We start from the raw sequence: 14,829 nt of genomic DNA on the forward strand, positions 1-14,829 counted from the left end.
ATTGATTAAATCAGCTTTAGGCATTAGCTCTGTCTCAACTTCTTGAGATCATCGAAATAGATTTATCCTTCAAGATTCACGACGGTTGCTTTGTCTACAAGGGCAACAATTGCGACTAACTTTGTATATCAAATATCCAAGTGCAATACTTTGATCCTGTATTTGGAAATTAATCTGATCAACATATGTTGTTGTAGATTAAGAACCATTTAAGTGCATTTAAAACCAACTCGGATAGTTGTTGCAATAAAAACCATTTTCGATCTCAATCCCCTCTTTAGCAATCAATTTGCTAAGTTTGTTCCCAGGAAGTTGAACGTGCTTTCAATAAGTCGATCATTGCTCCCGCATATAAACGCAACAATCATTCCGACCATAGACAATCTTTGGGTTTGAAATTTTATTTCGATTTTGAAAATAAGCACAAAAGAAATTGAGAGAGATTTCCAAAGTTACTTAAGTGTTTTTCAATTCTCACATTAGAATTGAGTCATCGTTTTTGCCTTCGGGCTTAAAAAGAAAATTAGCTAAGCATGACAAAAGTCATGCTTAGCATTTTAAAAATAAAAGCTTTAAAGTAAAAGAAAAAGGAAAGAAATTTTACAAAACTTAAGGAAAGAAATTTTACAAAACTTAAAGAAAGAGAAGAAAAAGCTAGTTCAAAAAAATGATTCAATGATCAATGATTGATGATTTAGGCTTACCCTTAGAGGGTATTTATAGCTTTCTAAAACCCTATAAATGCTAAAAATTACAAAAGATAATATTTTAAATTTAAATCCTAAAAATAAAAAGATAAATCATAAAAGATTGAATTTTAAATCTTCTAGAAGCTGCTGACTGGACGCTATCGACTGGACTTTCTAGAAGCTGTTGGCTCACTGCCACGTCAGTATTTCATGCCCAATATTCCAACCTCAATTCTATAACAAAAATGTGTAGTTTTCAGTCATTTTAAGCACATTTTCCAGCAATGATCATCCTGCACAAAAAGCATATAAAATCGTCCAATTCAATAGTAAACATGAACAATCGAAGAGTATTTAGGCACAAAATGTAGCATAAAATAAACCTCAATCAGCCCTAAAACTTAAAACCTCTCTAAAACCTCACCATGGCCACCATGGCCAAAACTTGAGATGATGGGCTTAAAATGGAGCTCCAAGGGAAGAAATTAATGTTTTTACCTTTCTAAACTCAGACTAACTTTGCTGGACAACCAAGTTTCCACCTTTGATGTTCATAGGAGGAAGGGATGAAAAAAATTGAGAGGAAGAATAAGACAAATGGCGAGGAAAATAAAATGGAGAGTTGTCAGCTTTTACCCTCGTTGACATCACCAAAATTAAGTGAAATTCAACCTTTCAAAACTCTAGGGGTTAATTACTACTCTAGTCCTTCATCTTTTGGCTCCTATTTAAAAATCAAATTTTTTTACCAACTTGTGTGCTTCACCCTAAGCCTAAACCAACTCACACATAACCCAATTGTTTTAAATCAAGCTTACCAAAGCACTCTAAGCCCAACATTATACTCCAAACTACTAACCCGAGTTTTTAGGTTGTTACATTGTTAACTTTTTAACGGAACATGACGAGTTTGAAATATAATGAATAGTTGTGTGACCATTTTATAACTTTTAATAGTCGAGGAACCAAATCAAAGCAACTCCCTATAGTCGAGAGACCATTTTGTAACTTTTAATAATCGAGAGACTCAATAAAACAATATCCTATAATCATGGGACCATTTGTGTATTTTTAACCTTTTATTATTATTGTAGTTCTCCACTGTAAAACATATTAACTACTATGTGACTTGTTATATGTACTTATCACTTATAAACCATCCCTTTATTTTGGTATTTTGTCCTCACCCCCATCATCTCCGAATTACAATTTCAACTTTGTTTATCCTTAGCCACAAATGTCAATCCTCATCAATTTCGGTAAAGAAGCATAACCCATTTATAATTTAACATTGCCTGCCTTCGGGTTTTGGCCGGCCATTTTCATGTTGTTCATAGATTTTGAAATACAAATAAAATAAAATAAGATAGATATCATTTTTCATCCAGATTTGGGTGTAGGGTAAAGACTTTTAAACATTTGACAATGGACGTTCAATCACCCTATTATAGTTGTTAGTGCTCGAACTTGTGACCTCTAGGAACAACAACGATTCCTTTAACCATTGAAGTATGTTAGTTCGTGCAATATCTCAATTGTTAACTAATCAAATTAGGTTTTGATCATGAACTAGTTATCGATCGAGAGTTAGCGGCCTCAACACCATAAAAATAGATATACAAATTTGAATATTCTATTCCAAGTTCCAACAATAATTAATATCGAGATTAATGTGATTTAAAAACCCTGTTTGTATGGATTTGGAGCTATTTGTAGAAAAATGAAATTTATTATTCATATTTGGAGGCATAACATATATCACGTGACAACAGTAGAGTCTAATGAGATTTGCTGTTTACTGTTAGACTAATTTCGATAACTAATTCACTAGAAATGATTGTATAAATGAAGTAATAATCATTTCAAAACAAGGAAATAAAAGAAGGGTAAAGTACATAAATGATCCTTGATTATAGAGAATTAGTTTATTGAATCTTCTTATAATTAAAAGTTACAAAAATAATTTTTTAACTGTAGGCCGATATTTTATTCAGTCCATCAATTATTAAAAGTTACAAAATAGTCATCTAACTATTCATATGAACATAACTCATAATTTTAAAAAGATTGAGTTAGATGTTAACTCGTTGTCTGAGATGTGATAAAATCTGATCCTAAAACGGTTTGAGTTGTATTTTATGGACCGACTCTCCACTTACATTATGTCGTTGAGCTAATGTTTGAAGCATATGCCTTCGAGCCATTGCTTGAATACAACGATAGTGACACTACACATCATTAAGAATAAAATTTTATTGTGTCTAAAGTAGCAACTAATTTCTAGTTCAAACGACAACAAGTATTTTTAACAAAAAATTATGAGTTTAAAATATATAAATAGTCGATTGACTATTTTATAACTTTTAATAGTCGATAGACTCAATAAAGCGATACCAAATCATTTTATAACTTTAATTTAATGACTCAACAAAATAATACTCTGATTAGGGGTGTGCAAATCCGGGTACCCGAAGTGTCGGGTACCCGAATTTTCGGGTAATTGATCTCTCGGCCCGTGTCTCGGCCCGGATGTTGCGGGTACCGGGTACCCGAATTTTGAGGGTATTCGTATTTCAGGTACCCAAATACCTTTTTTTTCAAATTATTAATTAAAAAAACACAAATTTAAATGTTCGAAACTTCGAATTACATAATCCAACATCCAAACATAAAATTTAAAAATTCGAAATACAAAATCTAATAATCTATAATATAAATAAAACATAAAAGTTGATTGCTAAATATATAATACTATTAATAATTAAATATATAATACTATAATATTATATATATATATATATCCCTAATTGGATACACGAGTAATCGGATACTCGAAAAAATTTAATTTTGTGACCCGAATCTAACCCGAAAAATATCGGGTCAGGTATCCGACCCCACCGGATATTTTTTTTTAAATTACCCAATTTTTTGAATTCGAGTCGACGGATCGTGTCAACCGATTCGGGTATTTTTGCACACCCCACTTTACTGTAAAAGAAAATAAATAAAATGTGATAATGATATAAAAATTATGCTGATGCGTTTTGTTGCGAGGCAGCTGCTAGTGCTGGGCAAAAGACCTCGTTTTGGGTAACGAAAGTGACCCACCACCCACACGAATTCTCCACATCGGAACAAGACAAGCATTCCCCAATCCCCATGCCAATAATATTATTTTCCATTATGTCTTTTTTTTGTTATCTTTATATTCATTGTTCTAATAATCACTTTTGGACCAAATTGAATAAGTGGTTCAAATCAGGATTCAAATCGTGATTGTAGTCGTATTTTTGGTCACGTAACGTTTATCGTAATTACGGTTATAGCGAGCGCTATAGCGGCCATAAAAAGTATATCGGAAGGCAACGCCACTACTATTTCGAAGGTGCTATCACGAATCGCTATTTAAAACCCTGATTTCAATTTAGTAGTTAAGTGAAAAAATACGATACTAATAATGCAAGTTTTAGAAAATTCACATTTCTGAAAACGAGGGTTTAATAGGGCTTACAAAGGTTGAAGTTTGTTATTTTTTTTAAATTTCTTTTGGTTGTATTCTAGTTGTAAGGCTTCGCCTGGTTAATCTGGACCGACTAAGGTCGTACATATGATTTTGGTGGGTGAGTCTTCCAACGAGGATTTTATGTATACACAAGGACTCAACTTGAGACCTTACTTAAGCGATATCAAACTACTTATTACTTGAACTAATTCCGTTAATAAAGTTGAAGTTTGTTATTGATATATAATACATGAATCTATGAAACTAATAACGCAAGTTTAAAAATTGCATATGCCTGCCAACGAGGCTTTAATAGGGCTGACAAAGGCTGAAGTTTGTTTATTGGTATATAATACATAAGTCTTTACATTGATAGGGATCAAAATAAAAGAAAATAAAAATACCAAGGACATATACTCATATTAAAATAAATATATACATTAACTTCAATCAATTAATGATAAAAGGTATGAATAGAGATGATAACGATTAATGAGTACGGTTAGATCAAATTTTTAGTCAATCTAATTCGATTTAAAAAATATATACTCTATACATGAATCTGTTTCAATTCAAGAGTTATATATTTTGGACCCGACCTGACCTAACTTGATTTGTAGAGTATATTTCCTAAACCTAAATTTGATTCAACTCAATTTTTCAAAGTATAAATTTGATCCGACGTAATTAAAGATAATTAAAAAAATTATATATAAAAAGAGTATTATAATAATTATCCATAAACTTATAGGAAAATATACTATTACATGTATATAAAAAAGTATATTTTACACTGAGGTTGAAGATTTTCCACTCTCCCTTCAAATTTAGCTTCATTTTATATAAAATTTAACCCGACTCAACTCAAACCTAAAATTTTACAAAAATAACTTTAAAATCGAGTCGGGTTAAGTTATAATCCATTGATTTCGAATTAAAATGCCAATCAATTTATGTTCGTGTTAATTTTCATATTATCTTTCTTTTATTTCATTTTGATCTTTAAAATTTAAAATTATTAATAACTATTCACAAATTAAAAAATTATCGATAACTTTAGAAATTTTTAAATCTAAAATTATTTCTCTAAACATAAATTACCACATAATAATTTTAATTAAATTATGTCCACCTAAAAACAATTTTACAAATAAAGGATCATTTTAATATAATTTCTGAAATAATTATATGGTATCCCTATTTCTTTAGTTTTATTTTCTTAATTTCATCACTGAATTTTATTGTCTCTCCCATTTTGCTCATTGAACTTTAAAAATTTTCAATTTTCTCACTAAACTTAATATATTCGATTTTTTTTGTCGCTGAACTTTATCCTCTCTCCTATTTTGGTCACTACGCTATTAAATAGTTAATGGAAATAAAATTAAAGTCATTTTGAAAAAACACAATTTTCACTAAAATGACATTGTTTTTCATAATATAACAACCTATTTTAACAGCTAATGGATGGGTGACCAAAAAAACCCAATGTATTAAGTCAAGTGAGAAAATTGAAATGATTTAAAGTACAGTGAGTGAAATAGAAGAGAGAGTAAAGTTTAGTTATCCAATTTGAAATTTATCCTTTCCCTAAACAAGTCTATTATTGGGGATATGTTAAATATAAAGCATTATTTTTTGCCCTATAAATACGGGAGCAAAGATGCCTAGCACTAGCTAAGCTTCTCTCTCACTACCGTTATCGTTCGCTAAAAGCAATTGAATTTTACAAAGGTTTTTGCATTTCCATTCCCATTTCCTTCTACTTTCCCTCTCTTCGCTTGGTTTGGCAGTAGTAGATTTGGAGAGAAGGGAGAGAGAGAAAAAAGTAATTTGTTTTCAGATGGACACGTATACTATTCATCTAGCGATGGCGGCTCTGGTCGGAGCTTCGTTGGTGGCCGTGTCGTCGTATTATATGCATCGGAAAACCTTAAATCAGTTGCTGGAGTTCGCCAAGAAGGTGGAGAGGGAGAGAGAGGACATTTCGGAAGGAGAGTCGCCGCAGCACTCCAAGAAGCGGGGCGGCCAACACTATCGCCGGAAGGGGAACGGATACAACCGCCGCGGTTCGGCTTCTTTGCCCGATGTTACTGTAATATCCGGTGGGATTGACGGAGAAGAGAAACGCAACGGTCCTATCCATGTTGACGGGATTCCCGCCGGTTTGCCGAGGCTCCATACTCTCCATGGAGGTAAACTAGAGATTTGAAATCAAGAGCTTTTGTGAGTTATTGAAAACTTATAGTGAAAATTAAAGCAAATAGCATTTTCCGTTGTTATAATGAAATTTTGCGCATTGCATAATTATTAAGTCATTAACAGCTTGGAAACATGTTTTTTTTTTTTTGTATTTCTATTTTCGCATACTTTTTTTATAAAGAAAAAAGCTACTGATCTTTGTTTACTTCCAACGAAGGAAAATGTTAAGTAGATTTACAACAGAAAACCAAAAGAAAAGAGTCCAATTTCAAACTTACTTTAGTTCTCCAATTCCAATTTCAAGGAAGATCAAAATTTTGTTGACCTTCTGGAATCTGGTTTTTTTTTTCAAGATCATGATATGTGAATATCACATCGAGCAAATGAATTGAAAAACTAACGAGCGTTTTTCTTTTCTTATGTTTTCCTCCATTTAAGATCGTTGGCTGTAGGTCTCTGCCACTATACTATTACTTTCACTTTAGGACATGTAAAGAAAAAGATTTGTCTTTAGTTATACACATATAACTTAATGTTTTTTCTTTTCTTTTTGTTTTCTAGTCGCTTTTGTTGCAATTATATGAGTAGTTATTTTGGCTTCAGGGAAATCTGGTGGCAGGGGAACTCCAGTAAAGAGATCTGCTAGTCTTATCCGGCCTACTACTCCAAAGTCCCCTAGTGCAAGTGCCTTTGAGAGCATAGAAGGGTCGGACGATGAAGATAATATCACCAACAATTCTGAGTTAGACGGATCATATCTGCATACTAATGGAAATGCTGTGAGTAAACTTTCTTCCCTTTTCCTGCTGAAGTTGTTTATGCTATGCTCTTATTTTGGAAATTTGGTTAAACTACTTGTACTTTAAATCTCACATGTGTAGGACCCGAATTTGCCTGACCATATTAATGGTAATGGAGAGGCAATCCAGAGAGTTGCTTCAAGTATGATTCGGACCCATAGTATATCCGGTGACCTACATGGTGTTCGACCTGATCCTATTGCAGCTGATATCCTTAGGAAAGTGCCGGAGCACGAAACTTTTGCACGACTTAAAATTTCCCCATCTGGTATAGCCTCTAATATATGCAACTATAGGTTTTTATGTAATATGTCTGCATCATAATGTTTATTTTTGCTTCATAACTTGCTTTCACCATTGCTTGTGTCCTAATGCTTAAATCATGTGTGAGTTTAACAATTTATTTAACTAACAATTCTAAACATTCAAAGTAAAACTAAATTCCATTCTTGTATTATTTATTAGAACTTGCTAAGCTTTGTGTTTGAAAGTATAAGTTTTTCAAAGGATTTTAGTGCTCGACAATAGCCTAAGGCGATGTATGTATTTATTCTCCTGTTTGAAAGATTGCAAGATCAGAGCTTTAAGTTTAAGTTTTATGATGTCAGGTTTTATGAGTACAATTTGCCAATCTGGTTTTGTTATTTTTTTGTATTCTACAACCAGAGATACCATCACCAGACGAAGTTGAGGTCTATGTAGTTCTGCAGAATGCCTAGAAATTCGGAAAAGATATGTATTCAAGGAGGCAGTTGCTCTTGGGAGAAAGAAGTTATATCAGACCCAGCACACCAAAACCTAATCCAGATCCCTTTATTATGCGCCTGAAGGAAAATCTGATGTACTTTATACTCTAATCTTAGATTCTGTGCCACAAGCCCAGAGCTTTAAGTTTAAGTTTTATGATGTCAGGTTTTATGAGTACAATTTGCCAATCTGGTTTTGTTATTTTTTTGTATTCTACAACCAGAGATACCATCACCAGACGAAGTTGAGGTCTATGTAGTTCTGCAAGAATGCCTAGAAATTCGGAAAAGATATGTATTCAAGGAGGCAGTTGCTCCTTGGGAGAAAGAAGTTATATCAGACCCAAGCACACCAAAACCTAATCCAGATCCCTTTTATTATGCGCCTGAAGGAAAATCTGATGTAACTTTATACTCTTAATCTTAGATTCTGTGCCACAAGCCACTTGCATTTGTCCTCATTCTTCTTTAGGGTTGTAACTATGCCTACCCTTTTTTGCAGCATTATTTTGAGATGCAAGATGGAGTAATTCATGTCTATGACAATAAGGATTGTAAGTTTCGAGAGACCTTATACGGAACCTTACTTTTGATGATCTGAACTGCTATCTTGCTTAATCATTTATTTTCTTTTCTACTTCAGCAAGAAGGGAGCTCTTTCCTGTGGCTGATGCAACAGCCTTTTTCACTGACTTGCATCATGTACTTCGTGTTATAGCGGCAGGCAATATCAGGACTTTATGTCATCACCGGCTAAATCTTCTAGAACAAGTGAATGTCTTGCCCTGCTTTTAAGTGCTTTCTAATTTTGTAATTTCTTAGATTTGATCGTTAAAATTCTTTTTTCCATTTTTTTGGTCATTCAGAAATTCAATCTTCATTTGATGCTTAATGCGGATAAAGAATTCCTGGCTCAGAAAAGTGCACCGCATAGGGACTTCTATAATGTGAGGAAAGTTGATACACATGTCCATCACTCGGCATGCATGAACCAGAAACATCTTTTGAGGTTTATAAAGTCGAAGTTGAGGAAGGAGCCAGATGAGGTGAGTTCCATTCTTGATTATTTACTTTGGTGTGCTTTTATAGGGGGCCTTAAAATTTCTGTTCACCTTTTACAACTGAATGCTTCCAAGGTAAACCATTACACTCATGTTTTAGCCAATCTTCATTGCTAGGGGGTTTGAATTATGTAAATGAGTCTCTGAGTGTTTTATCCCCTTCCTGCAAATTGTGGTCCTTTGTGGAAGTGGTGCATGTCCCCCCCCCCAATAAAAAAAAGAAAGAAAGAAAGAAAAAAGTTGTTCACTAGGTTCTTTTTTCAGGTTGTAATATTTCGAGATGGGACATATTTGACCTTGAAAGAAGTTTTTGAGAGCTTGGATTTAACTGGGTAATAATCTCTTTTTACCTTTTGGTTTTCCCCCCTAAAAAAGGGAGTGAGAGATGATGCAACTAATTATAATTCATTTTTTGCTTTTGTATGAGCAGGTATGATTTAAATGTGGATCTTCTTGATGTTCATGCTGACAAGAGTACCTTTCATCGGTTTGATAAATTTAACCTCAAGTATAATCCTTGCGGTCAAAGTAGGCTCAGGGAGATTTTCCTCAAGCAGGACAATCTTATCCAAGGTATATCCTTTATATTTCCTTGATTTGGGGGACAAAGGAATATTGTGTCGACTGCTGAGATCACATTGAAATAAACAATTAATCTGTATGAAATTGCAATGGCTAGTGTTTCTTTGATGTTTGAAATATGATAAGATTCAGATATCGTGCTGGATCTAATATGTTACCATGCTTCCAATCTTTTATTTGAATGAACCATCAGTGTCTCATCTTCATATTCACACGTTGTTATGCATTATAAGGTGCTGTTCCGATTCTTTTGCTATAAACATGATTCAATGTCTTTGCATCTTTTATTGATTCATTGCTCGGAAAGAATCTTTTCTTCTTTGTGCTTAATTTGAAATTACAGCCCGACTTTTGTACCTCGTGCAGGTCGATTCCTTGCTGAGGTGACAAAGCAAGTGTTTTCTGATCTTGCTGCAAGCAAATATCAGGTATGTCCCTTATTCCACACAAATTGATTTTATCCCTAAGATTAAATTCTGCTCTGGCTCCTCAGACAATGAGATAGAACTAGCACTTGAGTAGAACCATCGTAAAACTATCGTATGGTGGATGACTCTTCTATAAATTTACTTAATTCTATGATGAGCTACATGTAATCAATGAACCAAATTATGGATTTCTAATGTTTGCTTTTATTGATATGCATCAGGATGCTTCCTCTCTTTCAACAAACCAAACTATGATCACTGGATTTTACATTGTTTTGATGTTCAATTTGATTGCCGCAGATGGCTGAATACAGAATATCTATATATGGAAGGAAGCAAAGCGAATGGGATCAAATGGCTAGTTGGATTGTTAACAATGAATTGTACAGTGGGAATGTTGTTTGGTTAATTCAGGTTCTAATGATCTACTTGAATTCTTGTTACCTAGTTACTAGCTTCTTTTGTGCCATATATCTTGCGAACCTAGATTAATGTGCGACATTTTATCTATTTTTTACTTCAGATCCCTCGGCTCTATAATGTTTACAAAGAGATGGGAATTGTTACATCGTTTCAGAACATTCTCGACAACATCTTTATACCTCTATTTGAGGTTACTGTGGATCCAGATTCACATCCTCAGTTGCATGTTTTCTTGAAACAGGTCTTGTATCTTTTATTCTTAACACTTCATCCCCCGGTTTTGCAATGGTTCAGTGTAGATTGCATTGTGCCTCGGCTTGCATCGTTCGTGACAACAGCTGCTTGTTGGCAATTCAGGTTGTAGGGCTTGATTTGGTAGACGATGAGAGTAAGCCTGAAAGACGCCCCACCAAACACATGCCAACACCAGACCAATGGACTAATGTATTTAACCCTGCATTCTCCTACTATGCATATTATTGCTATGCGAACCTTTACACCTTAAACAAGGTATGCATTATATAAATGGATTCAACTACATTCCGGCTTCGTGATTTTTTGGTATACTGATGTTTAACTATGTGGCATGATTTTTTCCAGCTCCGTGAATCCAAGGGCATGACAACCATCAAATTCCGGCCTCATTCCGGGGAGGTACTCATGAAAGTTTTACATGCTGCCTTCACGAATACTTTACTTTGTGCGCTTCGTAATATTTATTGTATTTTCAGGCTGGTGACATTGACCACCTTGCGGCGACCTTTCTAACTGCTCATAATATTGCACATGGGATCAATCTAAGGAAATCTCCTGTACTACAGTATCTTTACTATTTGGCACAGGTAATAACAAAAGTAAACTTGAAAATATACAAATGTTTCAGTCAACCAATGAGCATGGAGTCTCTAATTATTGTCATGTATTGGCATATTGGTACCAGATTGGGTTGGCTATGTCTCCTCTGAGCAACAATTCCTTGTTTCTAGACTATCATCGGAATCCTTTTCCTATTTTTTTCCTACGTGGTTTGAACGTTTCCCTGTCTACGGATGATCCACTTCAGATACACTTAACAAAGGAACCTTTGGTTGAAGAGTACAGCATAGCTGCTTCCGTAACCTCTCTCCCGCTAAGCAACAATATCTATACCTATTTATCTAATATTGAAGTAAATTAAAGCCTTCAAATTGCAGGTGTGGAAGCTGAGTTCATGCGATCTCTGTGAGATTGCCCATAATTCAGTCTACCAGTCCGGTTTTTCACATGCTTTGAAGGTACACGCTCTGCAATTTCTTTGCCGAACTCTTTCCGAAACGAGAGTTATTGAAATGAGTTGCGTTTTCTTTTTCAGTCCCACTGGATCGGAACAGAGTACTACAAGAGAGGGCCTGCCGGAAACAATATACACAGAACAAATGTACCTCATATCCGGCTAGAATTCCGTGACAGGGTAGGGGCTCGACTGTAAATATAGTGCACGAACGTTTTTCTTGCCTAAAGCGACTTTAATAACCTGAATACAACAACAATTCCCTAACCCCATTTTCTGCAGATCTGGAGAGAGGAGATGCAGCTGGTGTACCTAGGCAAGGCCATTATCCCCAAAGAAGTCGACTAGTAACGTGCAACATTCCGCACAAAATCCATTCTTTAACGTCTCACATCACATATGTTTGGGAGGTATCCATCTGATTCTCTTTCAATTTATACAAGGGTGGCAAAACCCGACCTCAAGTGTTTGTGCCTCCCGAGTTCGACCCCGGAAGGTAACTGCTATGGTCGGACAAAGCAAAACAACTCTTGTATGCTATGATAAGAAATTTGTGAGAGGGGAATTCCCATTTCCAAATACAGAGGATGCAATTGACAAAACAATTGCGTCTCTCAGATGATAACTAGAAATGGTTTTCTTCAAGTGTCTGTTAGATATAATGCCACTTACATAGTCTGCTCCAGTACAATATATTTGTATGCTATTATTGGTTATACCAGTTTGTCAAGCCAGAGTGGAAGTCTGCTCTCTTCTCTTGCTCTATAAATTTTGATTATAATTTCAAAGCTATTTAGTTATAATATTTTTTACAATCAATGTTGATCTTTTATTTGCATTACACAATTTATGCCCAATTTATTGTAGTAACGTAAATATGTTTTTCAATAGCAAATTTACATCTGTAGTATAAAATTACCTTGAGATAAAATAATCTGAATCAGACATTCAAATAAGTTTTAGGGTTCATGACTTGAGATTATGAATTTTAGGATTTATGATTCAAGGTTATAGATTTAGAGGTTTAGGGTTTAGGGTTATTTAAATATGATAGATGTGACATTGAAATAAGCATATGATCATAGAGTTTAAATTTTAGACAAACTATGTATAAAATAATTTCACCTGTTAAATCAAAGGAAGAACTTCACCTTAAAAAGCACATCTCTATTTTTTGTGCTGCTTTATCTCTTTAATTACACCATCGGTCCGTGAATCGATATCATTATTCTTCCCGAAAAACTTAACAAATTCCATCTTAGGATCCATCAAGTACCTGCATAAGGAAGAACGGGAAAAAAAGAGTTCATGGGATTTTACATAGAGTTCAGCATTTAGACTGAAAAATCAAATTATATTACGAGCAAGCATGTCAAAAGCAAGAATCAAGCTAACAAAAAGTGATCATAGTTGCATGAATGGAATGCCAATGGCACGGAATAAAAAGCCTTCATCATTCGGTAATTTAACCAAGTGAGTTGATAGGTTTACGAACTTTAAAGCAGTGACACAAAAGCCCATTCAAGAGACAAAGCATTTTCACATGCTAAGAAGTAAGTCTTCACTCAGAAAATTTAATAACCTTCTCTCATCACATTGCCTATTCAAACAATTCTTGCCTGTAAAATGCCATCTTCATTTTTTTTTTTGGGGTCTGCTATTTTGTGTTTTCATCAATGTTGACATAAACCAATGCCTACTAATCTACAGATTTAAACTGCCACTGAGCAGCATTCTGATACAAACATCAGATGCAGGTCAAATCAAACAAAACTAATACTTACATGACTATGGAATGATCAACAAGGTAGTCTGAATCTTCCTCCGTTGTCTTCATATAATAAACTCGATATGCACGAGCAATTTGCTTTATCTCATCAGGGCTACCAGTTAACCCTACTAATTTTGGATGAAATTCTGCAAAAATGTAAAGGATAATACCGATTCCAGTGACAAGCAGCAGCAGCAAACTCAACCAAGAAACAGGCTGCAAATTCCAATCCAATCAAAACAAAATCCCAAAATTGTAATCCCAAAAAGGGAAAATGTTCAATAGAGATCCATTAAGAAGCTAAAAAAAAGTACCCCGCCGCGAACAGGTTTGCCTCCAGCACCACTGCTCTGTTGCGAATCTCCATTGTTCTGGGTCCCTTCAGAATTGGTTTTTGAGGATGAAGATGATTTCTCTTGATTTCCACTAGGAGCTGTGGTGGAATTAGATAAATATCTTCCATAAATTCCCAAGGATTTGAATTCAGCTCCAACAGGAATGACCTGTGAGCCACCACAAAAGGAAACCCGCCATAGATTAAAACAATGTCGTGCTTATTTTCAAACGGAGAAGTAAGAAACGAGGAGCAAAAACGAACCGGTCGCAAGGAAAAGAGAGATGGACCGTGAAAAGAATCGGCGGTTGTGGTTGAAGATGGAATAGGGGATCTGAATTGACTTGGACTGCAGGCATGAAGACACCGATGAACGTTTCGTAGACGACTTGCGTTTCTCCATAGAGCGGTAGCCATGGCTGAATGGAAAGAAATCTATTTCCTTTGCTCTTTCACTCTTCAAACTTTTTGATAAACCCTACCGTTAGAATCGAGCAGGGGTTTTGCAATGGTTGAGAGTCGGATACGGAGTAGATGAGACGAGTCACTAGTTATTTAAGTTTTGATTCGACAAAAATTAATAAATATTCCATTCAAATTGATTTGATTTTAATTTTTAACGAGATGAAATGACTTATTTAATATTTGATTAAAAAAATTTGGACAGCAGTTTGAAAAAATAATATATTAAAATTTTATTTTTAAAATTAAATTAATAATATTGATATTTATGTGTTGTTTTTTTAAATATAATATAAGGGTTTCATGTGATTTAGGTTTGATTTTGAGGTTTGAATTTTAACTGGTTAAGTTTAAGGGGGAATACAATTCTTTCGAACTTTTTTGAGTTATTTTTATTTTCAATTTATAATTTCGAGTCTGAATCAAATTTGAAAATTTAAGTATAATAAATTTTCGAGTCGAATCAATATTCCTTTAACCAAACACTTGTAAGATTACCAGTGAGAATGTAAGATTTTCAGGGAATATGATTACTGGGAATGTTGTATTTTGTGTTTGG

The 14,829-nt window shown here is 34.3% G+C and overlaps 2 protein-coding genes across 2 annotated transcripts; one reads left to right on the forward strand and one right to left on the reverse strand.

Annotated features, from left to right (window-relative positions):
* Nucleotides 1-5,920: 5,920 nt before the first annotated feature.
* LOC120137365 (AMP deaminase-like) lies at nt 5,921-12,437 on the forward strand. Its single transcript, XM_039153126.1, has 19 exons — nt 5,921-6,386; nt 6,997-7,172; nt 7,275-7,461; nt 8,164-8,342; nt 8,442-8,493; nt 8,583-8,710; nt 8,806-8,985; nt 9,265-9,332; nt 9,431-9,573; nt 9,949-10,010; nt 10,311-10,424; nt 10,534-10,674; nt 10,791-10,943; nt 11,034-11,087; nt 11,165-11,275; nt 11,374-11,547; nt 11,627-11,707; nt 11,785-11,883; nt 11,986-12,437. The coding sequence occupies exons 1-19, from the start codon at nt 6,035-6,037 to the stop codon at nt 12,049-12,051; spliced, it is 2,520 nt and encodes an 839-aa protein (XP_039009057.1). The 5' UTR covers nt 5,921-6,034; the 3' UTR covers nt 12,052-12,437.
* Nucleotides 12,438-12,870: 433 nt separating this feature from the next.
* On the reverse strand, nt 12,871-14,313 carry LOC120137295 (protein SCO1 homolog 1, mitochondrial-like). The gene is made up of 4 exons (XM_039153081.1): nt 14,073-14,313; nt 13,789-13,977; nt 13,488-13,690; nt 12,871-12,979 (listed from the first exon to the last, which is right to left on the reverse strand). The coding sequence occupies exons 1-4, from the start codon at nt 14,223-14,225 to the stop codon at nt 12,871-12,873; spliced, it is 654 nt and encodes a 217-aa protein (XP_039009012.1). The 5' UTR covers nt 14,226-14,313.
* Between the last annotated feature and the right edge of the window lie 516 nt (nt 14,314-14,829).

This window comes from Hibiscus syriacus, unplaced genomic scaffold, assembly GCF_006381635.1.
Source record: "Hibiscus syriacus cultivar Baekdansim isolate YM2019G1 unplaced genomic scaffold, ASM638163v2 tig00110656_pilon, whole genome shotgun sequence".
NCBI classification, from domain to species: Eukaryota; Viridiplantae; Streptophyta; class Magnoliopsida; order Malvales; family Malvaceae; genus Hibiscus; species Hibiscus syriacus.